The following is a 27,804-nucleotide window of genomic DNA, read 5'->3' as shown; positions in this document are numbered from 1 at the left end:
CAGTGCAACACTGCTGACTTCTCTACAACTTCCCTAGCAATATGAAACACATCTCCAAGCACACTATTTCATGATGTTTGGCTTTGCTTTTTTGCCTGACAACCACATTTCTGCCTGGCCTCAGCTGTAAGTTCAGTCTATTCCTCTCTTTTGCTCTAAAGAGGCACAACACAGTCCTGGTAACCTTCATCACAAATTATTCTCTAAACTCTGCAATTTGTCCACACACAAACTCCCATACCTGTAAGCTACTGGTGTGCGTTCTGTTCTTGATGCATTGTGAGGTTTCCAGAGTAAAGAAAAATCCCAACACTCTAAAGATGAAAAAAACCCTAAGGACAGAAGTACCTATTTCTTTTTGCTCAGGAGCAACAAATTAAACTGCTTTACTATGATGTGCAATGTTTAGTGATTGTTTTATTAAATGCAGAAATACCTGCTCAACTTTGTACCCATTCTGATTTAAAGTGCAACAATTAAATCTGATAGTTCTTGTACATCCATATTTTGCAAGTGTTGTTTCTTGAATACATGTTGTTCTGATTAAGCCTTGCATTTGTAAAATGTAATTTTTTAGTACCGTTTGGCTTTATTAACTAAAATAAACTGTACAAAAAGCTGTAGAGTTACATTAGCTTTGAACAATGTAGGATACACGTTCTCTGCCCAACGTTAGTGTGCAAACATTGTACATTTTTTAAAGTGACAAAATTAAGCCAACCTTGAAGTCAGAGTTCATTACTACATTACAAAACAGGAGACTAGATATGGCAAAAGAAATTTCCCACTGAAATCAACACCATTGTATAATTTTATTTCTAATTCTTAAAAAAATAGAAATGAATTTAGAAGAGAATCACAGTATAAGGGCCCTAACATATTAGACCATTACAAGGTACATAAAAATAGAAGACACAGATTTCTTTGAAACTTTAATCCTTTGATTAAGCAGCAAGCAAATCACTCTCCAGGCAAACACTGCTTAAAACATACCCTACCCCCCAAAACAGGACGTGCAAACTGTCTGCACATATTCTGCAAAGCACACAATAAAGACATTTTGCTATGTACATACTTATTTAGTACTACAAATGCTAGGAGTTCCCTACTGTGTGCTACAGTGTAGGTAAATTAAGAAATACTACCCTACCTATCTCTGACCCTCCCTCCCCCCTTCAAATACAGCACCTTTGCCCAGTTATAGAATATTTAAACAAGATTAAACGGAATTACAATGTACTGAACAGTTTCATGGCAGTTGGTGGTGGCCAACTGTCCTGTAACACCCAACATTCTGCATACTGAAGTCTATCGACAAGAGACAAGACAAAAATTAGCAGATGTACAATACACACACCTGGGAGACTCAATGCTTAAAGTAAAAAAAAAAAGGAAAAAAAAGAAAAAAAAAAGAAAAATCGCGAAGATGAATCTTACCACTGTTAACAATTAAACTGTAAAAATGTACCATCTTGTTTTTTTATTGGTTTTAAAGACCAGAGAGCAGCCAGATTTGTGTGCCGCTAACAAGGGCACACTAAAGACTCCTGACTCCCAGAACACAAGTTTCCATGACCACTAACTCCTTGGTGCTTGTTTTAAAATTCTGCTTTACTTAGACATGGGATCAGTGGATGTTCACATAGTGGCTAAGCACCTACTCTGAGGCAAAAGAAAATTTGTAAGAAAGACCTTTTGCACGACACCTCAGCACACCAGTGAAAGCTCTTCAGAAAGAAAAATCTCTCAAGTTTGATTTGAGAGTATTTTAAAATGAAGAACTAAAACATAAAGGTCAACACTTCAACTTCAATTCAGGTTACAACTATCAAACTTTAATACTAGATTTTCAAATGAAATAGAATCTGATAGTACAAGAACTTCCCTTTGCACATTAAAAAAAGATCTTCTTTAGCTGCTAAACTGATCATTAGACCACCTAATTTATCTGTGAAAAAAACCTAGGGAGAGCACATCCCATTTGCATAAGAAGTCTCATTTTAGTCAAGGGCAAATCTAGTTAAAAACAAAAAGGAGTCAAAATGACTTTTAGACATTATTTCAGCTATAAGCAAAAAAACCCTTTCAAAATAGTACAACAGTCAACATGAATATTATTACATAATCAAGAATGCATTATTCTTCAATAGCTTAATTCAGATCACATGGTTTCAAACAGTGCTACTCATATTTGCAGCCTGATTTACTTGGAGGTTAGAGGCATCTGCTTTTACAAATAAAACCACAAAAATACCCCACATCCTGAAAGATTATTAGGCATCAATCAAGATTTCAGATGAGAATGCAGTGAAATGAGTTTCTTTCAAACTCCTATAATTTGGAAGCAATATTAATATTTATATGCAGGTTTTACTGAGTCAATAAAATAAACACCTTTGTCCTTCCCCCAATACCCTCAGCTCATGTAATCAACTTTGTCAGAAATATAGCAGGAGTCAAGAGATAATCACTTAAAAGTAAGACTGGGTTGGCCGGAGGTAACTACTCTCATGATACTCTACCAGCACCACCAGCCTCTACACTTCCCTCATTAATGCTCAAGCAAGGTATCAGTGATCTAACATACACGAACTGCAGACAGGCATTCTCAGAGGAATGGAATTCTTGCAATTCTACTGTACTTACATTAGAAGAATTAGCGGAATAACAAATTAAATTAATACTTCTTGCTAGGTGGTTCCTGTCCTGTCATCCCCCTGGGTGGTGGAAGCTGCCGCCACTCTATCCTGCCCAGCCCAAAGGACTGCAGCAAGAAACTGGACTCCTGCTTCCAGTTAATTCTATGAGTAGAATGCGCATGAGATTTAATAAATTTGGTACAATAGCTCACTGAGTCTTCAGATTACTCTGAAAGAGGAGCATTTAATAAGCCAGTACCTTTTAAAACAAGCTAAGATGCTCTGGGAAAAACATGGAGAGAAGACCTACATTTTACAAGTGTGTGAAATGCTGTTATCTAAACAGGGTCAAACATTCTGAATCTAAAGCCATTATTTTCTTTTGCTAAAAGGTAAAAAAAAAAATTAAAAAATTCACACACACAAAAAATCCCAACACTACATTTAAGTCTCCTACAATATTATCTATGTCTAGATTTGCCAGACTACTTTCCTGTAGTTAGATGCTTGACTATAAAGAACCGTAATAAAATAAATAGAGTAAAAATCAGTTAAACAAAATCTTGGTGTGTTGAACATTTATTCATTTAAGAAGTTAGCTTCCTTCAACAGTTATTCATACAGAGGAGGGCTGCAGTGTAGGCATTGTTCTGCTGTACAAGTCTTCGGCATAAAAATATTTTTATACAGGTGGTCATTGACGTCGTTCCGTGTCTAGTTCTTAGCTCGCTCCTCTGGAAAACTGGTCTGATACCTGTGAAGGCTCGCTCTTTTTTTCCGAATAACGAAGGGGAGAAAAAAGTACATGGATCCAATTTGTCAAAGGCGGGAGTCAGCATAACGGCGCCGGCACTCCTTCAGTGCAGAGTGGACTGAGGTTCTGTGTGGATGCCGATGAGCGAGGGCGGCTGCTGGCCGCTGCCGGCGCCCAGCACGGGCCGCGGGTTGAGGCGGGGGGGCACGGAGCTAGCGGGCCGGATGAGCGGCGGCGGCGGCTGGTTGAGCGCGGGCCGCGGCTGGATGAAGCGCGCCTGCTGCTGCAGCGGCGGCGGCTGGCGGTGCAGAGCGGGAGCGGCGGGCAGCGCCGGGCGCAGTAACGGGGGCGGCTGGTTTAGGGCTGCCACGGGAGCGGCAGGGGCCGGAGCAGAGGCGTGTGCTGGAGGTGAAGGGCCTAAACACTGAGGGGCCGGAGTGCTTTGTGCCTGCACAAAGGACAAAGACAAGACGGTGTGAACGGCCGGCCCGGCCGGGACCTCACGCGGTTGGGCTGCCACTGGCCACTACACAGGAAACAGCATTTAAAAAAATCAAACCAAAGAACCGAGAAGTTACTGAAAAGAAATCACCAACCAAAACATTATGGACAGCAGAACTAAAAATAATTACAAAGCAAGTCTTCTTCTAGAGCAAGAAGTGTATTTTAACGGTAAAACAGTAACGTGATCGTCACTATCAAAGGTGCGGTCCTGCTCCCGGGCTGGTTACCGACATTGGCTGAAGTTCTATGCAAGCTCATCATCATTCTTTAGAATGCGGTTTGCCACTCCACACCAGTTAACCTTATATTTTATCACTACATAAAATGCTGTTCCTCAACCCATGCTTACTTATTTCTGGTACACAAAACACACCTCATCTTCTTCATCAGTGCTCTTTCCTGATGGCACATTAGAAGTATTTTTTGTGTCCTCCCCTAAAGCAGAAGCATCACCATTAGAAGCCAGGGTTCCTTGTTCCGCTTCCCATTCCTGCAATACCTCCTCTAAGTTAAACCGACGCCTGTAGTTTACAAAGAAGTTCTTCACTTGGCCAACAGTCTTGTTGCCAATTACATCTGCAATAGCTTGAAAATCTTTACCATATTTTCGGACACCTGGAAGGCAAAGTAAATAACATAGCTGTGAAGAATCAGTCAGACACAGCTACGTGTGATGTATTTATAGAGAGAACCTATGGGACCTGCAAACCGAGGACTCGCTAATTAGGAGAACTTCTCAATTAGAAGAAGGCCTCAATTTTCATTAAAACAAAGTAATTTTTAATAGCACAGCTATCAACACACAAATCAAGAACTTTTTAATAAAGTCATTACCCATTCTTTAAAGATCCTGGCTTACTCACCAAGCCTCTCAACCTAAAACCACAGAGATCTGGTCCCTGACAAACAGAGTGAGTCTTTCAGCGTGCTCACAGTAAGGGCAGAAGCCCAAGACCAGCTCAGGAGGGGAGGAGGGGTGACTGAGCACGTGTGAATGGCTGTAAACAGAACAAAATGCTAGAAATACCAAGCGACAAACACCGACAGCTCCTACAGGTTCCCTCCACACCAGCTGCATGCACAGGGCCCTTTCCCACGGCCAGTGGGGCAGGAGTGGCAGAGGGCAGAACAGGGAGCACAGCTCTGTAATCACAATATATCGCTCATTCCTGCACTTGTGACACTCTACTCAGGCCACACAGAGCAACTGCCAAGTGTTCACCCCACAAAGCCTGCCCAACAAACCTTGGAGAATGTAAATATATTTAAGCTACGAGCGCCTGCTTAAAAGATGGCCCAGCAAAAGCCTCCATGATTAAATCTCCTACTGATAAGCAGCATGACAGGTCAGCTTTGTGTTGTTCTTTTCATTAATTTTTGTACTGACATCAGTAGTCACTTTTGTTTATGAGTACGTCAAAAGAAAATCCCAATATATATTTTAAATACTTCTAAAACTACATTTGCATATAATACAAAAAATAGAGTGCAACACTCCATTGTTTTTAGCTTAAATTTTGAATTATAATAAATATTATATATAATTTGTTATATTTAGGTCATGTGTCTATTCCTTCCCCTCTCCTGCTTAAGAAAAAAAATCCTCAACCTCTCCCACCTCCTAGACCACAGCTTTTAGCTGCACAAAGTATATTTTTAATTACAAGTGTCAAAAAGTTTGGAGACCTGAAGAAATTACCAGTTTTGTTCCAGACTGAGTAAACAGAAGGCTTTTTTTTGCTGTCAGTTATGCATGAGAGGATTACAATTTGACTTCTCCTGCGAAGCTTGTGATAGTTAAACTCATTTGGAACGTATTACAGTTCTTAGAGGACAGGCACTCTTTCTCATTACAGGAAAAGAAATTTATGCCTGATTTCATGCCTCACTTCAGAAAATGAAGCAAAGTGTTCAGAAAGTGAGAGTTGCTTCAAATCTGAAAGCTATGTTCCTTTTCAACTTAATTGTGAAGAGTGTGACCTTCAGTTTGTTCTGCTCCTTTCTACTTTCCTTGTTATTAGGCACTTCTGATGTGGTAATGTACACTCTGTGCAATTTAAAAGAAAAGTTCACCTCCAGGACAGTAACAAATTCTGTGGCTGAAGCTGGTGTTTCAGCTGTCAGGAGCCCAGCTACATTATTTAGTATCTTTTTCTGGGGCGTACAAAAGAATACAACCCTCCTGATTGCAGGAACCTTGGAAAGATTTCAGAGCCACGTGGGAGGGCATGGATCCAGGCAAGGCAAAGACAGGGATTTGGCTCTGTGCTTTATCAGCTGTACAAGGTATCAGCTGTACTCCTTAAAAGCTGTGTGTGCCCACACAACATTGCCTCCAGTATTTTAAAATTCTTTGCCCTACCATTACCACCCTTACTGATTTATAATGAACATGAAACATCCACTGCAATATATCTAACATCCTGTACAATTAATCAAGTGAGCAAGGTGCCCAGCAGAACAAAGCACATTTCTGTTAGAAAACTAATATGGACTTTTAGTGATTTCAGCCTTTTATGTTACTATGGTGGCTACACTTCTTTCCTCCCTTAATCTGCAAAACAACTGAGCCTGCTGGTTATCTTCAACTCAAGTTGACAAAAAATAAGATCTTAAAGTCTATTTCCAAGCAAACAGCTTGAAAACAAGGTGTTCTTGCCTTCACTGAGAACCCAACTCTTGAAAAGAAAATCTAAATAAACTAAAATTTCCTTAGTTTAGCTGCACACAGCACTGGTCACTTTGGATTCTTTTCAATGTTATTACCACTGCTCTACCACAATGATGTATTAAAAGCCTTTCAAGCCACATAAGAAATAGAGAAAATTCACTGTATGTTTGTAAAACTTTAATGTCTAAGGTGAAGGCATATCTCTAAGAGTTTTTGCCAAGTCACCATCCCTGTCAAACTGGTGCACATATCTTATGCATCCTTATACAAATTCAGTTCTAAAGACCCCCAAATTAATCACGTGTTCAAACCGTGATTCAATCATTTTATTAGGCTGATGAAAGTGAAGCTCAAAAAGGAGGACTGCATAGCCTCACTTCCCATGTATGAATGAATGGTTTTCTCCCAGCTCATTTGAAAGCAGCCCAGCTCACAGGAATCCTTCAAGCTCTTCAGAACTTCATCCAGCTGCAAAGGTACACTGGAACACGTGCATGCTCTTGATTACAGCATTTTATCTTGAATGTCTCTCTTGGAGAAACTCATAAATCCAAGTTTGACTCTGTTTACACTGCTTCATGGTGTACAGCACAGCCAACACAATATTAATCAGGGTGCAAAGCAATATGATACAGCACCACAAGAAGGCAGAAATAGTTAATGGGAGCTGCAGCTCCCCTGTGATGGGATTACAGTGCTCCTGGCAACTATCTTATGTAGAGTTACATCCTGATTATCCCAACTGTTTTTCCCTGCAATGCCATGAAAGTCATGCACAGCTTTCCAATGCAAATTTGTTGTCTTAAACAAGTGTTAAAACACTTTTGCAATTGCATTTTTATGGCCAACATCTTAGTTTGAAAATATGATCATTTCTGTACATTTCTGTACATAAAATTTTGTAATTTAAGAACACTAACTGATGAACTAGCCCATTACATTCAACAACTATTCAAAGTTGAACTGATAGCTGATAAATTATACTGTGAATATACCGGCTCAGAGATTGTACATCTGAGTCCACAACCCCATTGCAGGCACTCACACTGCTTTTAAGATCACACACAGCTCTATTTTAAGATAGGTTTTCTCATTACCTCTTCCTTAGTTACTGGCAATCCCTTGAGATTAGACTGCAGATAACAAGTATTTTCATGTTTACAAAAAACAGTACCAAAATTATATTACTGCAGATTATATTTACAATCTCCTTGGTCAATTATAGTCCAAATTCAAGTGAACAAATCATGTAAGTGCCACCTACCTGCTTAATGCTTGTGATTTCTGTAAAATTATTAAAAGCATATGCCAAAATATACCAATACATTTAATGAAATAAATCTGTTTTAAAGTGTATGAACTAAATGTCCCCACGTTCAAGTCAAGGTTCAAATCCAAGCCTAATGCACATTATGGAAGCTTTTAGCAGAGCAACTGTGGCTACCTTCTGAAAACAAACCCAGGGAAAAACACAGCATGGCTCCCTCATGCCTAGAGTCTACCACCTCAAGGAATTGCTTTGAAGCAAGAAATCAGGGTCCTCAGCCTGAGGCATGGGAGACAGCCCTGTCATTCCAGGAGAGTGAGTAAGCACTGAGTAAGGGAGGGATAATTAGAACACTTTGTTCTTGTCATTAAGATTCTCTCTCATCTCCATTTTATATGGTGACGAGGGAAAGGGTCCACAGAGGAAACAATGCATATAAGCACATGTCAATGAAAACAGATTTCTCACCCCATCCTTAAGGCTGACTATCTCTATAAAACACAGAGCCACATCCTTAGAGACCAGAAGGCTGGATCTCCTCTCCAAGGAGTCACCACCAACCCTCACTCTCTTTTGCTCAGGCTCTAGTTATTTGTCTTGTTGGTCACAGTGTCATAGCTTAACAAAAACTGACTGTATTCTTATCACTTCCCAAACTGTTGCTTAGAGAGAACGCCAATAACTAAACTAAAAGGCAAGATGGTTTGAATCCTTTCTTTCCAAGGCAGGCACAATGACCCTGGATTTTCCCCACTCTTTTAGCAAGTCTGTCTTTACTAGGCTATCATACTAGAGACATCTCCTTCAGCTGCGTCTGGAAACAAAATACTGACGTATTTATCAACAGTGAGAAAATGAACTTAGGACAGAGGACAGTTTGGAGATGCAAATCCAAGCATGAAGTATGTAAGTTGAAAGGCATGATTTAACACTCACCAGGTCTTTCTGCATTTCCATTCACACATCAAAATAACCTAACTTTAGGTTCAGTCATCTGACTAATAAATAAGCACCAGGTATGGCATACCTGACAATTTTACACTGATATCCTGATCCACTGAATATTTTAATATTAAAACCTAGTCTCTCATTTCAAGGTGAAGAATACAGAGGAATAAAGCACATACATATAACTGAGCTATTATCTTTATAAAAGATGATCCGCATAAGTGAGTCAATACATGCCTTCAAGACAACATCTCCAGACATTTTCCTTACATGTTCCTTGATTTGGCAGTGCATGCTAATACAAGAGTCAGTTTTCCTTTATATAAATGAAATAAATGCAAATAAACTGTATGAATATCTTATCAGAAAATGCTGGGGTTTTAGCCCAGTAAGACTTAGTCAAACATCCATATCCAGCTCTAGAGTCTTAAAAGGCCTGATGGGTAGATACCTGCCCATTACTCCCTCATGAACAGAGAAAAGCAACAGTAAAGCAGATTTACTTCTGCTTTTTCCTACCTTAGGATACTGGAGATGTCTTAAATGCTTCACATTTTATTACTTTAACAATTGCTTTAGTCTTCCACATTAGAGAAATTCATGTAATGTGATTTAGAAGATGATTAAAGGGACATTCTGGTACTAATACAGTTGTTAAGTGCTGCATAGCTTTTCTCTTTGAAATTTAACATGGGTAACAGAAAGCCTAATGTCATATTGCTTGAATAAATGTTCTAAATATTCTCAATAGCTTTGCTGTTTTCCTCGTGATCAGATAAAGTTCAGCTTTGCATTAGAGGGAAATACAAATGTAAGTCTAAGCACCTTTTCAAATCCTTTGCATCAGATTTCAACTTGCTGCTAGTGTTAACATACCTTGTACTGCAAGAAGCTGCTCTTCTGTGGTCCAACGGGCATTGATTTTCTGATTAGACTAGTAAAATTAGAAAAATGGCACAAAGATCATTAAGTTGTTTCAACAGCTGCAAGATATCTGAGCATCAATCTATTTTACTTGCACTACAGTTTGCAAAACAGGTAACAACCTCTTGCTTATAAGCAAAAAATTTATAGTTTAAGATCGCTTTTATGCAGAGGAAATAGTGTTTATGGAATTAAGCTTAAAACTATGCCAGCAGTTTTTCCTCTGTTTTATTTAATTATTAGTATCAGCTACATAATAACTTATGCACAAGCTAATGATCTTTATGCAGACAGAGTTTGAATTTACAGTAACATTTACCTAAACTATTTGGACTTGGTGTTTAGAGCATTTTGCATTCATGTTATGTTGCACATCCAAGCCTTTAAAACAAGCAGAACCAAAACTTCAGTAGTAATAGATCATTCATTTTAGATGCCAAAATGTATATATAGTCACGTTTTCACACAGACCACCATTTATTACTGGCAATCTACATTACCTATTTTTAATCCAAAAAGCCCCCATGTATCAGGGCTCAGTTTCAGCCCCCTATTACTGTGAACAGACATGACATTTCAGTTTTTTCTGCTTCTTTTTTTCAACCAGTTGCCATTAAAAAGTGCCTACCACTGATTTCTTGTAAAGCAGCCAGACTACCCCCTGCATGTAATTTAATGGATCCTGTTTAAGCTGCTGCTGGAGTGCAAACACCAGGCTGTAGCCAAACACATTTCTGCAGCTTCCCACCAATGTAAGTGCAAGGCCACAAGTTTCAGTGTTAGTTCTGATTTACCTCAGGAGGTTTGAATTCTTCAATCCCGCCTTCCATTTTCTGTTTAAGTGCACTGTTTACTTGCTTAGCATTTTGAACCTTGGTCAAAAACAACAAAGTTAATCAGCTCCACAAAGAAAGTTGGTCACTTTACACATTTATCTTCACTAGGATTGCCACAAGTGTACCTCCTAAGTTAAAAAGAGAAATATTATGGTTTAAGGCTTCACTACTTTTAACTGTTTCAAAAAAACTTTAAAAAACCAAAACAAAACACATCAGTTTACTATAGAGAAAAAAATTAAGCCAGTCTTTCAAAAGAACAATTTGTTTGCAAGAATATTAAAAGCTGTTCACAACAAGTAATTTTTGATAAGGATGCATAGGTTCTTGAAGAATTAAGAATACTCTAGACACAAAACTTCATTCTTAGACATGTGAGATGTATTGCATATATTAACTTATTAACTTCTTCCTTCTAAAAAAAAAAATTAATTCATGAGTTTTCAGTTAGTTCCTTCTGACAGATGCTTTTCATTGACCTGAGATCATTCTAATTTAATTAGGGGGGATTCTTGAAATTATTCTAAATATTTCTTAGTTTATAAAAAGGACAGACCTTCCAAATTGAACATATACACATCTATGAACCACTTAAATCTGACATTGAAGCACATAACACAGGTAAGAAAATAGTTTTGCATACTATGGTGCACAGCTATTACAAGGGTTCTTAAGCATGGACACAAAAGCAGACAACTCAGTGGGGGATTCCAAAGGCTGCATCTCTGAGATCACTGCAAGAAAAGAAAAAAAAAAGAAAAAAAGAAAAAAAAAGAGAAACACAACCTCAAGGTTGAAACTCACCTACACTTAAGGCTAAAGAGTGAAACCCACCTATGCTATTTAGCCCCAGAGTCCTGCTGTGACAGAAAGAAGCTTATTTCTCCTGTAAAAGAACATAAGGGAGCAAAAACCCCATGAAAAAAACCCTTTATTCACTCCATGATTTTGCAACATGGCAGCTCTATAAGGAGGCAGAAATTCCAGAAGATAAGCCTTGACTCTGTAGCCCCATCGCTCCTAGAAAGCAAGCATGCACAACTACTGTACCCTTAGAAGCTGAATAATTACATGTTTCAACTTGAAATGCCAAAATTTAATTTCTTCATGCAAAGGATGCAGGCAATTTTCCTTTTAAAGGTGAAGACTAAAAAGCTTTTCTAAATTTAATAAGAAGTAGAAAACTTATCAATTCAAACACAGGAATAATTAGGTGCACACATCTAGGTTCCACACACCTCTCATACTTTCACAGTATGTGGGAAAGGACGTCCATAAAAATGGCTACAATTTAAAGCATAACAAATGTAACTTCCTCTGCTCCATTGGTCTCATTTTTGCTTTTCAAACAAATACTTCTAACAAAGTAAAAAAAAAAAAAATTCAAATCAAATGTGACTTTTGATTTTTCCTGTCCCCAAATTTGTAGTACTGTTTTAATGCTACCCTTTTTTAAAAAAAAAGTAAAAAGTAATCTTGCTTCATTTTATCCAAAAGAGCAGATGAACGTAAAAAACAAAACTGAAGAGCAGCTACTATCCAGCATTTGTGGTGGTAACTGTGGAACAAAACGAGGAAGACTCACATTAAAGAAGTTTCAGAATCTTCACAGAATCTAAAGAAGTTTCAGAATCTTCAAAACCATTACAAATCAGAACAATCTGAGATAAAAAAAAAACAAACCAAGACCAATAACCCATGGTACCTGTCGCTTTAATGAGATTAGTTCCATATCCAGCTGTCTAAGAATTGTGTTGGCTGCATTGGGACTACAGGAAACAGCTATCACATCTTCCTGGGTCAGGTACATGCCTTTGGGTGGCCGGCATTTGGAACGCTGGGAATGGTGGCGGTGCTGCAAGCTCTGATACTCTCTTCTACCCAGACCTATTTTGCTGGTCTGAACAGGCTGCTCATTATTGCCCTTTAATTTACAAGAAATAAATCATTAAAGAATAACAGTATCTTGTATACAACTTTACTAAAAAGAATGAAGTATCAGATAGCATTGTAATGTCGTATTTATGACAAATAAAACTTAAGCTAACATCCTCCTTTGCATGTAGTATCCAACTATGTCTTGCAGATGAGTTGGAGCATACCAGTCATCTGCTGGACAAGCCTGTATTACTCTAGGAAAGGTCAGTTCTCAAAACTTTAATATGGCCACAAATACAGTAAATGGTATGGAAATCCCAGTCTGAATACTGTGACAGAGGGCAAACATTATGGATCTCTTACATAAGTAACATACATGTATGTATCTCGTTTTTAAAACAAATAATCAGTGACTTTACACATTTATTTCTGATCAGATATGAAGAATCTGGGCAAATACTAAAGGAGAAGAATGGCAAATTCAACTAGGCCAGGCAAGAATGCAAAATCACATTTCTCCCTGCTGTAAGCACTCTCCACATAGAGACTGTACTGTTTGGTTTGGGGGGATGGGGAGGAGCTGATTTGGGATTTGGAAGAGAGAGTATGGACATACCCCTGCAGTCCTTATAAAAATCTATCTAATTTAGAAAACATGGGCCTTGATTATTTGCTTCTTTGGAAAGGAAAGGAATGGCAAAGAGGAAATTAAGTCTTTGTTTTGGTATGTGTGGGCACCTAAACATTCTCTGCATGTATGTGACTCCCTCAGAGCAACTGAGTAGTTTCCCTATAGCTCAGGAGCAGAGACACAAAAATTACTTGCTCTGCAAGGACATTCTAATTCAAAGGAATGCTTAGTAGCAGAACAGAAAGAGAATTCAGGCTTTTCCCTACTTCAAGCAGCTCCCTACTGCTCCTGCCTGCTGGCATCCATGCATGTTAAGAGGAGGTGGTCATCTGATCACAGTGACTGCAAAACCAAGTGCAGCAGCCATTATTATTATCTTCTGTAGTAGTAGTGCAGAGCAGCAAACAGAGCCTTCAAATGTTTTACTACACTTGACCTTGTGCCACATTCTCTTCCCCAGCTAATAGAACATCTTAATCCAGCCCACAGACTTCATAGAGGCTACCTTAAAAGCACTTAAGATATGTGCTCTTCCCCAGAAAACTGATATAGAACATTACATCTTTGACATGTAAAAAATTCAAGGTTAAGTTTACTTTTGCCCTGCTTATACTTATTTGGGTTTTGGTTCTGCATTGCTCTTTCAGTATGAAATTGCAGTTCCTGTGTGTTCAATCTGGATTTAAAGTGAAAATATTCTCTCATAATTTTGTCTTGCCAAGATAGACAACTTAGGTTATATTTGTTTTATCTGGTAACAGAAAGTTTCCATTGCTCTGTGTGCTCAAGCAGCCTACTCAGTTTATATTCTGCTTAGGAAGTGAAAGCATGCAAATCCTACCAGAACTATTAGATCACAAAATTATCTTGTGCAGATCCAAACAGCTCATCAGAAACTACAAATCTATTTGTCCTTTTCCTAGAAGTCTATCAACACACCACTTGCATTCTGGACTGCATGTCATGATTCAAACTATAACCAAGTAAATTGAGCAAAATAGCCCTTATTTAGACATGGCTAAGGCAGCAACTCCAATCATTAGATTGCAGGGACATTGTTAGAACAGAGAAAAGTAAAAAGGTACATTATCAGACCATGTGACATTGCAAGTACTATAAAACATGCCCATGTTAAAAAAGTAATCTTGAACTCTTTCACTGAAAGGCATAATTGTCCTTTTTCCCCCAAGGCCAGTAGATAAAGGGATACATTGAAGGTCACTGCAAAGCTCAGAACAGAAGCTAAACTTATCAGTCCCTTACTCAATATTATTTTTGTGAAAAGTGTAAAGTTTTATTCATAATCCAAGATACTCCTTCATGGGAGTGCTGAAGTTTTGCATAACTTCTCCTCTCACTCTTGCAAAGCATGAACTGGCTGATTTAGGAAGAACACAAATGCTTAAAGCTGATCAAAGAAACAACTAAACACACACTTAAATATGTGTTTTTCTACTCTTGTTCACAGATAGCTTAATGTTTAGAACAAGAACTCAAACTCCTAAAACCTGAACATACCCTGAACACAGCAGTCATCTGTAAAGCTAACAGTAAGTGCTCATTAGGACAAAAATGTTTTTCCTCTACATCTATTAGTTAAAAGCATCTCAGTAAAACCACATATTAGTTGAAATGCATCACCTCATTGTGGCTTTGAACAAACAACAGAGATTGTTCTTTGAAAAATGTAATTTAATTTTAAAATTCAAAGAAAACATTTTGATTCAAATACTTCACAACCAGTAAAAGTGTAAACATATTAACAAGACTGAAGGAGGGCAAATACAACCTGTTTTACTAGGTTGTGAGGGGATACTTCTCTCAAAAAAATTGAAGGGCTCTCAGGACACAGTGGAGGCAATGAGAGATGCATTCACTGCCACAAAATGGCAAAAATACATGATACAATTTTGTTTCAGTGAGAAATCATCAAGATCCTGACTGCTTAAAGTCTCTGGGAGTTCAGCAGGTTGAAACCTAAACCTCTGTACTACAACTCAGTCTTCACAGTAACACATTCACTTAAAACAAACAAACTGACATTCACCATTAAGTTATCTGTTACCTCCTTTTTGGCTTCTTTTTTGGGATCATAATCACTATCATTTCCATCCATTGGATGAGATTCTTCTACGTCATCATCACTAAAGACAGATTATAAAAAAGCTGGTCACTTTATTACTTTTTAAACCCAAATCTAAGTATGCACCAGGGTAATGGTTACCTACTTGAATTTATCTATTCTGAGAATATGGCATCTCAAAACTATTTGCAGTTTACAAAAGACAGCTGTTACAAGCATGATTTTCTGTATTAAATTCCAGTAATTATTATGATAAATAAGCAATCAAAAACCACAGTTTCAAAGTTACTTTAACCAGTGCTGGTACTGCTGCCAAGAATTTTGGTGTCACCTTTCTTCAATTCAACCACTTGTGCCAGCATGAACATTTATGTGGCCAGCTATATACCAAGGGTAGAAATAACCTTTCATTTGCCCCATTAGTTTTAATAGACCAATTTTCAAACCACTGCACCAGGTGAATAAACCCTTGCTGAAGTCTGTGGGGAGCATAAGGCATATGATGGGAAAACATGGGACTGCTTTTTCACCAATGTGCTTAAAATCTAGCAATTCAGGGGAGGGAAATGAAATTTACTGAATTAAATCAAAGAAAAGGTTAAAAAGAGAACAGTCAATTTGGAGCCCAATCCAGTCATTCTGACAATATAATTTCTGAATAAATTAATGCAAAAACAAACTAAAATTTCTAGTTATTACCAAACCCCTCCAAACTATTTTAAAAGCAAACTACTTTTAGCTTGCAATTTTTCAGAAACAGAATCACTAAATAAGCATATGAACTTTAGATTCAGAAGTTATTCAAAATAACATATAATTAAAAAGACCCCTTTTGCTCCAGTTAAGCAATTTTCTATAGACATGAAATTACAGCTTCCCATATAAACATAGATTATATTTCTTATACATGCTACACATATCACCTTTTAAAAAGTGCAAGTTAATTATTACATATACTGAGCATAATAAAATTTTAATTTTATAATAACTGTGAGAAATGTTATTCCCTTCTGTGCAAGACAACAAAGCTACTCTGAGCTCTAATTCTCTCTGATAGCAGTTGTAGGTCTTCTAAAAAACAACTTACATAAATTTTTGTTATAAAACAATGCATAGGCATTGAAACTCTTCAGTTCTTTATAGTTGCGCTTTCAGTTGTAGTTCCATGTTAGCTCAAAAATCCAAACCAAGAAAAAATTCCAACCCCACCCCCACAAAAACACTCTCCTGCACAGACAGTAACAGACTTTAGGCTCTAAATCCTTGTTTTTACAGTTATCCATTAAAACACTCTCATCTCCTATTACAACTCACAGAATGGAGTGATACAGTTCTTAAAGCACAGGCACCAAACCCCGTGCTAAAACCAGAGATAGCACAACAGGGGTTCAAACCTGAAACACATGTTCACACTGAAACAATGGCTAGAAATTAGTTCACATCTCTACTTAGGAAGATTTCAGTCTCTGGTTAGCTACTTAAGAACATAAAACTCACCTGTCACCTTGATTATTTCTATTAGCTAGTTTACGAGCCTGACGATCCATCAAACTTGTTCTAGAGCGAGTTTTTTTCCAAGAATAGTAATATTTTACAAGGCTTGCAATGGTCTTGTCTGGGAGCTAGAAGAATTCATCAACAGATTAACACTTAAATTTAAAATTCCACTCAGAATTATAATTTGCTCTGTTTATAACCATCTTTAAACAATATTTTAAATGCATTGGTAAGATATTTCATATACATTTTTAAAAAAGGGAGAAGGCTTTTCATTAGAGTGAAAAAGCTGCATGTCCAAGAGACATGATGAAATTAAATTAAATCTTATATTCAAGGTTCTTCCTGAAGCTTTTACACAGAAATCAACATGAAATTTTAGCCCAACAGGAGCCTTTGTTCTTAGTGCATCTGAGCTGTTTAATGCTTCTGATTAAAATATTACTTTACCATTTGCTGGATCCTGTGAAAGCTCTTTCCATGGAAGCTAAATGCTTGTTCAAACAGGACTTTATCTTCAACTGTCCATTCATCAGGGAAAGGAGTGAAGTTGGGGAGATCCGCAAGGGACTTCTCAATATTGTGTTTATGCCAGAACAACATGCCGAGAGCCTTTGAAAAGAAATAGTCCCTCTTTGGATTTAGTCAATTTTCTAAAACATTGAGACAAGTTAATAAAAACAGGCAATTTATTTGCTTGAAATAAAATTTGACTAGCAGAATCCCTTCTCAAAATGTATTTACAATTTTATTGGCTGTTTACTATAGGTTACAAAATTCTCTTTGGAGACAGTGGGCCCATCTATACTTTATTAATGGTATGAAAGCCAGACAATTTAAGGTTGGCATGGCAGCAGTAATTCTAGAGCAGCTTGAACTAGGCTGAGAGGCTCAAATCTGACCTGCTTTCTTACTTTACAGGCATATATCACCTACACAGCCCCTTACAGGCCTTTATTACCAGCCCACACAAGAAAGAAAACAAAAATACTTTTAAGTATTGATACTTTTTAACAAAAATACTTTTCAGTAGCTGGAGGATCATCCAGAATGCAAGTCTGAAAGTTCAAAGTGAGAGTGGCCTTTCTACAACTCTCCAATCCACAAATAACAGCATGGCCACTTTGTCATGTGCGCCTAATAAGGAAGGGAAATTTAAATATACTTTCTTATACAATTTCATTTCTAGGCAGTCTAAAAGGATTTTATGTTCATTGGACTTCCCGCCAGAGAAGCACAGGGAGATTTGATGCCAAGATTTGGGCATGGGAATTGGGCAATGTAATCCACCCAGTTTCAATCACACAGCACAGACACGATCACCAGCATCTCTCCAAATCACCAGCATCTCCTGATTTCACATCTTCTAACAACCTGCACACAGCAAACTCTGCTAAAACTCTTGTTACAACAGCAAGTGACAAACACCTCTTGCAAGGAGAATTTCTGTTCCATTGTGAGGAGTCTACAAATGTTTTGCACCAGAAGTTATTTTGGAAATCCATCTCTCGGAGACTTGAGATCCATCAGTTCCTCCTCTTGCCTAACAGAAGTCAAGGCATAAAGAAGTAACACCAAACCACAGGTATATTCTGGACATTGTAACACTGGCAGCCTCTTTGTCAGACAGCAGCTGATGAGCAAGCTTCCATCCTCCAAAACTTGATCATACAACTTCTTCTCAATTGTACAGCAAATATTTTTTTGCAACTGGTAACCTCACTTTCACACAGATTGGTTAATTGAAGAATTTCTGAAGAATTTATGAATTTCTGAAGAATTTAGTGATAGAACTACATGCAGACTAGCAAAGTTTTATCCCTACTTTTTAAGGAATGGTAGCCAAAGGCTGTTAAATAAAAAGTGAACTTGTTTGTTACTTTCAGAGCTAAAGCTTGAGTCTGGTGTCCTGCCTCCGAAAAAAGCCACTCAATTGAAGTTGGCTTCCAGGTTTTTTTCAATATGAAAGAAACCTTTTCAGTGCCTATCAATTAATGGTTCAAAATTGTACCATATTTCCATTCTAATGTTAAACTTTAAATTTGTAAGCTGCTTCCCTAAGAAATCTTTAGCTAAATATACACACACAATTGCATGACATGCCCAGTGTATCAAGAAACATACCAAACCTTTCAAAAGTGCACATTACAAGCTGAGCATGTCATGAAAACAAAGAGCTCAATCTTTTGCAGAGAATCCAGACCACAACTGTATGCAGATCCATTTAACTGCAGTGTTTGCTGCCGTGCCTGAAGAGAAACAGCGTTAATTAATGGTAACCAAGGGGAAAAATAAGTTGTGTTATAGTTTTATATTAAAAAAATCCTTTAAATGAGCACTCTCATTCCACAGCACTTACCTGTTCCACATTGTATCCATGTTTTTCCTTTGCTATTGCTATATATTCATCCACTGTAACAAAGCAATGTCAGAATTACTCTTTAATACTTAGTTCTGCTCTATGACAGAATTAACAATCTAACATGGGAAAGTCTCCCCATGCTTTAACACACTGCATAGGCCCAGGTCCCCCAAAACGTTAAATATACTCACAGCTTTATTAATAATAAATAAACCCAGTGACCATTGTTGAACAATTAATTTTATAAACTTTTTACACAAGCTAATTCTGCTTTCTTTCACATTTTTACTACAACAAAACCACAGAGGCTCATTATTTATTTATTTATAGCAGAGACTAGCTGGCTATTGAAAGGCTATGCCTTTCTGGAACCCCCTCAGAGTTAGCTTTAAATTTAACTACTTCTACTGCTTGTATTCCTGAACATGTTGAAAATTACAGCAAGGAGATCCTATATCAATGATTATGCATATCCTCAAGACTACTAAGCTTTCACTAACCAATATGGATTTTAACTATGACACACAGTCAGTTTTCAATAGAAAGTATGAAAATTCAATAATTAGATAACAAAACTAAGGAATAAAATTTTAAAGATCATATTTAGCAATATTAGAGCCAGCTTTGAGTTGAACACTTTCATAATTTTGAAATTAAGTCCCACTTTATTTTTAAACAAAACGTTTTCCAATTCACCTTCTAGAGCTCAAAATTAAATGGAACTAAAAAGGTGAAAGGAAGTATGTTCAAGAAAATGAAATAATCAAATCCTCCTTCTTGAACTGGACAAGGGATACCCTTGCCGTGCACTGCTGCTGCAAAGAGCTAATTGTACTTTAAAGGACTGAAAAAAGTGTTTAATAATCACAGCTGTATTTTATTTCTAACTGTTCTGCAGTAGTTAAAGATGCATTCCCTCAAACATAGAGGGACATAAATCTCTAACTACTGGTATTAGACAGAAACTGTCCTGAGGATGAGGTTCTCATGGTTGCATCCTCAAAGTTTACTCCCCTATATTACATATGGGAAATTCTAGCACAGGAAACAAGTTTAAACTAGATTAAACAGATAACTGATCACATTTAGTCAGCTGACTCCTGTATTTCAGGTCACTCCTAAGGGGAAAAAATGTTTGGTTTTCCCTTCTGTGACAGCAGTAATAATTTCCCCTTGAAGTGGGCCTCAACAAATCTTTTCTAAATTCATCCACTGCAACTCCTTCTCCTAGGAATTTAAAGCAGCAAGTTCCTCATGTTCAGATATCTTATTCTTTAATTAATAACAAAAGGTTTCACAGAAAATGATGATGATGATAATACAAAATAGGCAGTGTGATTTGAAATAAAGACTTTACTAACATAAGAGAAAGTCATCTTTGCTTTACCTGGAGCTCTCTAAATAAAGAAAAAGAAGCTTTGTGTTTAATTATCTGCAGTTTCACTGTGTGTAAAATAAAGACCAAACAGGCACACCAGAAACAATTTAGTTTACTTAAGCACCCAAATTCCTAAGCAGGCAAGGACTTACACTTGGCATCAGGAATATTATGATATGGAGACCATACAAGCATCCCTCCATTATCTTTATCAGTGTATTTTGTGGCACCTGTAAGAAAACAAGTAACTCTCAGTATTTATTTAATAACTATGATCTAGAGAACAACTATGTGACAGTAAGCAAAAGCCAATCACAGTAATAAGTCCAGCTACTGGGGGGGGTCGTTAATTCACAATTAATTCCTTAAGATATCAAATGGCTGAATCTGAACACTACTCTTCAGATGTTCAAGTACAACTAAATATTAGACAGTATCCTGGTTACCACAATTAAACCACTGAAGTGCATTGCTTCAGTTGGAAGGAATCTTTTCTAGTTCCAAACCTCTTGCCATGGGCAGGGACACTTTCCACTTGACCAGGCTGCTCAGAGCCCCATCCAGCCTGGCCTTGACTACTTCCAGGGATGGAGCATCCACAGCTTCTCTGGGCAACCTGTGCCAGTGCCTCACCACCCCATAATGCGGAATTTCTCTAAATCCCATAATGCAGAATTTCTCTAAATACACCCCCGTGAAGTTGGAAAAGATGCAGCTTTGTTCTCCTGAAGTTTGATTGTCTGTTAGGGCTCTAACATTTATCACTATCATAGGAGGACTAGGACCTGCTGTGGTCAGTTAGACTTCCGTAAAACAAACAGAAGTAGATACGAGCTAGAATTCAGTCACCATCCCTGATCCCTTTCAAGAAGAAACTATACTAACAACTATACCAGAAACAATTCTGTTCACCTCCCTCTAGTTTTGATTTTTCTAATTTTATAACTTTAACATTCACAGCCAACCAAACTGCACAGCTGGAGAAAGCAGTCAGATGTAAAAGTAATTTTTGGTTTTGGTTTCTTTACCCCCACATCAATGTAGCAAGGGAAGCAATACAAATTACCCAACCCATCGGGACAGAGCAGTACTGATGCAAACACTGAAGCACTACATCAGAGCATATGATTTTTGAAAACATGCTGTAAAAGCAAACTCTCCAATACCGTAAAAGCATTCATTCAAGAGCCACTTTCCACTACTATTGCACAAATGTAGTCTAAAACATAAAGCCCCTTATAATCTATTTGTTCACAACACTTTATCTCGCTAAGAAATTGCTCAACAATTGGATTTAAATCTAATGTCAGTATGAATTCCTTGAGTAATCACCCTCAGAGGAGAAATCCTTGCATCCTTATTGGAGAAGAACAGCTTTTTTTATTCAGTGAAACAAGTAACTTTTCACTCCATTTTAAGCTCACACACTTTATATTTAGGCTCTACATCTTGTTTGAAGCAAACAAAAAACCAAACCCTGTGCTTTGGAAAAAAACAGTGTCGTGCTTTCCCTTTATGTACTATGTTTTGTTGCTCTTCCCTCCTCAGTTTGGCAGTGTTTTGTATTTGCTATCATCTCTGCAATCTTGATCCATCACAACTGTGAACTTGAAAACAATTAATTAAAGAACTCCTGCGCCTTTCCAAAATGAGATGTGTAAGGCAGATAACTTCAGTGCAGCATAAACTCTGTAACAGGTTAAGAATGTACATGCACTCATAAAGCACCAGGTTCAAGGCATAAGCACTCCTAAACTCTGAAAGGTTTTTGGTACACAAGAATGAACTCCTTAATATAACATTCCACTTTAGAATAAAAAAGCATGACATTTTTAGTTATTAGGAATGCAAGACTTCATGAAGAGCAGGGCAAGCTGTTACAGGCACAACATTTCTCTTGTCACAAGTAAATGACCACTATCCTGCACTTCATTCTACCTAAAGATGAGGAGAAAGCAGGACCACCAGAGAAGGTATTAGAATCTCAGGTTATGAGGAAAAAAAAAATCTAAACTTAAGGTACTTGCAGACAAGGGGATATCATGGATATTACCAGATACTGAATATTCAAGTACTAAAGCAAAAAAAAAAAAAAAAAATCATTTCAGAGTTCTTGTGCCTGCAGGAGATCATGTATGTGGTGACACTCCCCTGATGAGGTGCAACCCTCACATGACAAACAAGCAACAACCACTAGAACATCCCTTTTCAAAACAGTGCTGTGTCCCCAGCAGGAATCACACCTGCTTCCATTCAGGTGGCACCTTCACACTGCCAAAGAAAAGCCAGGATGACAAAGGAATAATGAGATGCATACAGGTAGCTTGAAGGAAGGTACCCTGACCTCAGCACAGCATGTCCCTGGCTGTAGGACAGGGATCCCTCCATCTCTGATGCCTGGAGAGGTGATCTGGAACAGACACTAGACAGAGCTAAAAGAATAAAGTAGGTATTTATTAAAAGGCCTCAATGGATACACCTTGGGCAGTACAAGAGCCTGGCCAGGACTACACCCAAGATGAACGCAAAAAGGTCACAAGATGGACAACCAGTCACAAGGTTTCACACTTTTATAAGTTTTGGTCCATTTACATATTGGGGTTAATTTCCAATTACAGGTTCAGGTTATGAAGTCCCTTCCTCCTTGTTTGCTCTCTTCAATTCACTGTTGTTTATGCTTTTTGGGCCTGAAGGTTGTAACCTTGGGTCCTTGTATCCTTGGTTCTCAAGCTGGCAAAGGATTGTTTTGTCTAACTACACTGTGAAGAGAACTTACTAGCACTTAATATGAAGCTCAGAACTACACACCAAGGCAGCACAGAATCTGAAAAATACGAAAACTAAAACTTAAGGCATCATCTCCATATGCAAGACCATGACCTACCTTCCTGGGAAGTTCCTGCCTGTCCTTTGTGCCCTAAGCACTCAAGGAAGCAGCCCTAACCCCCAAAGAGGCTGTGCTACACCTCAAGGGCAACATCTCCTTATTTACAAGGGAGGGGGTTTGGAAATACCCTGCAACACAGTAAGCAAAGTGTGTTAGAAGACCTGTAAGCCAGTAAGCAAGAGAGAAGGACCAAGAGCTACATGTGAAGAATAACAAGTCCCCCTCTCCCCAAAACACACCTCCAAGCCACTGAGGAAGAGGCTTCTGCACTTCAGCTGCTGCTGCACCCCTCTGCCAGTACGAGCCAGGAAATGCAGCCAGCTGAAGGTGACCAACAGGCACTCTGCACCACTTCCAGGACAGGGAAACCACAGCAGCAAACTGACCCTCCCTAAATTGCAGCTCCACACTACAAGTTGGGTATGCACGGCTGGTGCAGCTCAATGCAGGATTCCAGGTACCGAGAATAAAGTGATCATCCAGAAACACACAGGACACAGTGAGGGCATTGCAGGGCAGCATGGCAATTCACAAGTATGTTGGTTTCCAGCAGAAAATGTACCTTCCTCTGCTTAAGACTAAGCCCTCCCCACACCATTTAATAATTTCAATTTTAAAAAGCCTGTTTTCCTATCAGAAGACTATAGAGAGAAAAGTTATAAAGACATACAGACAAATGCTTTCCTAAGTGACCTTAAATGGTACAAAACATTCTTCCTGACAGCCCCAGCTCCAGCCCTGAAAAGAGGCTAAATGGGAAATGAAGTATTTCAGCATTAGGTAGGCAAAATTCATACTAAAACCATTGTGAAGTCTAAATCTGAGTAGAATAAAACTTCTCTAGCAGTTCTCTGTGGGTGATACAACAGAGTGGTGCATTCTCTACTGTGCTTTCCAAAAGAATGCAAACAACCCACAATATAAGGATACCAGCTTTGTAACATCCCATTGGATCTATAGGTGGGTCAGAAAACACAAGCAGAAAAATTTTCACCAAGAATATAAAATACTATAGGAAAACCAGGAGGAGGAGACAAAAATCTGAGTGCAAGAGATGGTATGTTAACTCAGCAAATTAGATAAAGTAAAATACCCAAGTTTACTTATTAAAATTGTTTCTTGCAGTGACAAAATCTCATTGCTGCAACAGTTGGTGAAAATTAAAAACTCTACTTCTCTTAATCTGTATCTGAAAGTTTGCTTGGAAAAGTAATATGGTGTGGAGGGGGTAAGAGAGTACACTAAAGTAAATTTTGCCCTCAACCACAATCCACTTCTTCCATGAGACACTGAGAAGCAGTGGCATGTTTTCTTTAAAAAATGATCTTGTTTTATACATAAATTAAATTTTTAAAAAATGTTTACTGCCATCACAACATTAATCATGAATTTTTTGTTATTCAGTGTATTGTTGTAGAGCATTGCTTATGGCTATTTTTCAAGACAGGCCAAGTGAAATCCAAGGATTGGTGTTATTCCACTCATTTTAGTATTCTGTAGGTTTATTATGCCTGATTTTTGTGTCTTAGAGTTATGTCTACTTTTACCCATCACTGATTCCCTTCTCCTACCTATTTATCTCAAGGGGCTTAAAAAACAGCACTCAAAAGTACTGCAAATAAACACATACTCTAAAGTATCTGATAAACCCTAAAAAAAGAGCATTAGAACAATTCTAAGAAGAAACAGAAGAAACATAAAGATAATCAAATGCAATGCCATGTCCATATATGCAAACCTGGAACTAAAGGGGAGCTTATTACCTCACTTGCTACAAAAAAGTCACCTAAATGTACCTGTAAGGGCACAGAATTTTGTCTCTAAGAAATTATGCCTCAAAACTCACCAGAAAAAAAATCAACCAAAAAACCAAAGAGATGAAAGAATCAGATCTTGCTGATATCTCCTCAGATAAATAATCTGTTAACTTGGTAAGTGCTGTACTTTTAAACTTGACGGACTTTTAAATTTATTTTTTGAGACTTAGGTGTTCCAAAATAAATCACTACCTTCTTGCCCTAATAAGCAAAATACACACACCAAGAAGGATAATAACTCATAATAAAACATTATGGCTGTAACTCAGGAGTTATTAAAGAAACATTTCTATTATTAAGGAATCTGATAGGGTGAGTATATATTAACCCTAGTTATTGGAGAAAGAGGCATTAATTGAATACCATCCCCCAGAAACACTTAGGAGCTCTAAAAAAGTCTGCTTATAGGAGAGCATAAAATTAGTTCTGTAGTTACTAACGTAATGGTACTATTGCACATACAGTTTACAAAATTGAAACCACAGAACCTCAATTGTCCTACAAGGGCTGAAGAGTTCTTTTAATCAAAAGAAAAACAAACACTAGGTGTTCTTCTAATTTAAGTGGCCTATAGGAAAAGCAAATCCAGGCTGGAGGTGGGAAACCATCATTTTTATCCGTGTATATTTTTCTGTAGGCAACGTAAAAATACAGGGTGCAAACAATTAGCCTTATTAACAAAGAGACACGGACTGCGTGCTCCTTCCTAGGGGAAGGCATTCCCTTAAGCCAAGACCACGCATTCATTTGATCCCGCCCTGGCGCTTTCCTTCCCCCGGCCTTTTCTTTGGCCGGCGGGGACTTGTGTCCATCCCGAGGGGCTCGCTGCAGCCCTGGGAGGCACCCTGGGGGCAATCCCCTTCTGGTGAGAGACCATCCCACACCCACGGAGCCTGCCTGGAGAGCAGCAAACTACACGGCTTCATCTGACCCACCGCTACAGCGAAACTGCTGAGCGCTCTGGGCGCTCCCTGCTCAGCCTAGCAAGGCACGGCAGCATTCCCGCAATTAACTTGCTAGAGCCGAGTACCAGGCTGGGCGAGCGTACCCACATCGCTCGGGGCGGGGCTGGGGGCCGAGGAAGGCGGAGGAGAGCAGCTCAGGCTGCCACGGCGGGGCCAGCCCGGCTACTACAGCACACAAAACCGGGAGCAGGAGTTTCCCACCGAGCGCATCTTCCAGCCAGCAGCCAGGTCTGCTCCGCTTCCGGCAGGGCGCATCACTTCCCACCCGTGCCCGACAACATCCATCACCCCTCGGCAAAGAATTTTTACGGTTGTAGGTTTAAGGACGGGGAGGGGGAAAAATAAATTTAAAAAAAAAAAAATCAAGCTTTTTTCTGCTTCACCGCCTCCCGCCGGATACACAGAATGCGGCCGATAATGAAGTGAGAATCCCCCGCCGCGGAGCCCCCCGCCCCCGGAGCGCAGATGCTGCCCCGGCCAAGCCTCCCGCCGCCGGGACCGGGTCGCCGACACAAAGGCTCGAAAGCACCGTAAATAGAGCCCCGCGGCCGCCTCCCGCCGCCGGAGAGCGCCGGGCGAGCCCGCCCCGGCGGCGAGCCCACCCCTCCCGCCGCGGGAGATGTCAGGTTACAGCCGAAAAGCCATTTACCGGGCTCGAAGTCAGGAATGCGCGCCTGGTATTCCGCTCCGACCCTCATTCCTACATCTGCAAGGCAAAGGGGGGAAGAGAAATTAAGGGCTGGAGCGTCCCCGGGCGCCGTCCCAGGCTCCCGCCGTGCGGCGGGCGGGCGGGCTGGCGGAGCCCCCGCCGCTGCCGTGCGGAATAAGCCACCTCCTCCCCCCGCCACCCCCCGCCCACCGCCGCCGCCGCGGATTAAGCCCCGACGACCGCCGAGGAGGGGGCAGGAGGAGGCGGAAGGGGGAGTTTATTCCAGCGGAACAATGGGGACGGCGGCGGCTCCCGGGAGACACTCCCTCCCCATCGTTAAGTACCGCGGGGGCAGCCGCGGGGCCGCGCCGCGCGCTCCCGCCCCCCCGCCCCGCACACGCGCGGCCGCGGCACGGACGGAGCGGCGGAGCCCCGGCACCGGCAAGGGGGAGGCGGCTCGGCTCGCTTCGCCGCCCCTCCCGCCGCCTCCGCCACCCCCCTGCCGCCGCCGGCGGGGCGGCCCCAGGCTCGCACCGTGCTCGTCGCCACTGTCGCCGCCGCCGCTCTCCGGCTCCGAGTAGTGCCCGTTGGAGGGGCTGCTGCTCTTGGCGCCGTTGGGGGCTGTCCGGCTCTTTCCCCCCAAGAGCTCCGCGCCCTTCTCCATCGTGCCCGGCATGCCAGGGCTGGGAGCGGGGGAGAGCGGCGGCAGCGCTGGCTGCCGAGGGGGGGGGAAGTTAATACGGAGCCGCCATGTTGCCCCCTCCCCGCCCCCCCCTCGGGCGCCTCCTCCCCCCGCCCGCCGCGCCCCCCTCCCCCGGCGCCGGGAATCCCTCCGCGCCGGCCCGGCCGGATCTCGCCGAGGGGCGGGGATGCCGGCGCAGCGCCGGCGGCGCGGCCGAAGGAAGGAAGGAAGGAAGGAAGCATTGCTCCCGCTCCCGGACCGCGGCCGCGCCGCCGCGCCGTGGAGCTCTCCCGGCCAGCGGGCCCCGAGCACAGAGGGGACTATTTCCCGGCGGCGGCGGCGCAGGGATCCCGGCGGGCGGGAGCGGCGGGGCCGGTGGTGCCGCGGCCAGGGCGGGAGGAGCCGCGGCCGCGCAGGGGCCGAGCGGGGACG

At 40.3% G+C, this 27,804-nt stretch overlaps 1 protein-coding gene across 7 annotated transcripts; it reads right to left on the bottom strand.

Annotated features, from left to right (window-relative positions):
• Positions 1 to 793: 793 nt before the first annotated feature.
• On the bottom strand, positions 794 to 27,450 carry RCOR3 (REST corepressor 3). 7 transcript variants are annotated; one of them, XM_064709048.1, is made up of 12 exons: positions 27,225 to 27,450; positions 26,691 to 26,747; positions 20,525 to 20,602; positions 18,992 to 19,044; positions 17,083 to 17,244; positions 16,633 to 16,757; positions 15,100 to 15,196; positions 12,249 to 12,467; positions 10,502 to 10,579; positions 9,660 to 9,717; positions 4,271 to 4,512; positions 794 to 3,841 (listed from the first exon to the last, which is right to left on the bottom strand). In XM_064709048.1, exons 1-12 carry the CDS (start codon positions 27,364 to 27,366, stop codon positions 3,497 to 3,499), a joined length of 1,656 nt encoding a protein of 551 aa, XP_064565118.1. In that variant the 5' UTR covers positions 27,367 to 27,450; the 3' UTR covers positions 794 to 3,496. The 7 variants fall into 7 exon arrangements, with proteins under 7 accessions (XP_064565118.1, XP_064565119.1, XP_064565122.1 ...); XM_064709049.1 differs by having other exon boundaries at positions 15,118 to 15,196; XM_064709052.1 differs by lacking the exon at positions 27,225 to 27,450 and adding an exon at positions 27,035 to 27,075.
• Between the last annotated feature and the right edge of the window lie 354 nt (positions 27,451 to 27,804).

This window comes from Zonotrichia leucophrys, chromosome 3 (assembly GCF_028769735.1).
Source record: "Zonotrichia leucophrys gambelii isolate GWCS_2022_RI chromosome 3, RI_Zleu_2.0, whole genome shotgun sequence".
Taxonomy (NCBI): Eukaryota; Metazoa; Chordata; class Aves; order Passeriformes; family Passerellidae; genus Zonotrichia; species Zonotrichia leucophrys.
The sequence above is the reverse complement of the archived record's forward strand: the minus strand, read 5'-3'. Positions and strand labels throughout refer to the sequence as shown.

Excerpts from the sequence above, each read along its gene's own strand:
- RCOR3 (XM_064709048.1), bottom strand. The coding sequence starts at position 27,366 with ATGCCGGGCACGATGGAGAAGGGCGCGGAGCTCTTGGGGGGAAAGAGC. Across the intron at positions 17,245-18,991 it reads ATGGATACAATGTGGAACAG|GCTCTCGGCATGTTGTTCTG; the intron begins GTAAGTGCTGTG and ends TTCTTTTCAAAG. Across the intron at positions 4,513-9,659 it reads GCAGCTTCTTGCAGTACAAG|GTGTCCGAAAATATGGTAAA; the intron begins GTATGTTAACAC and ends TTTGCCTTCCAG.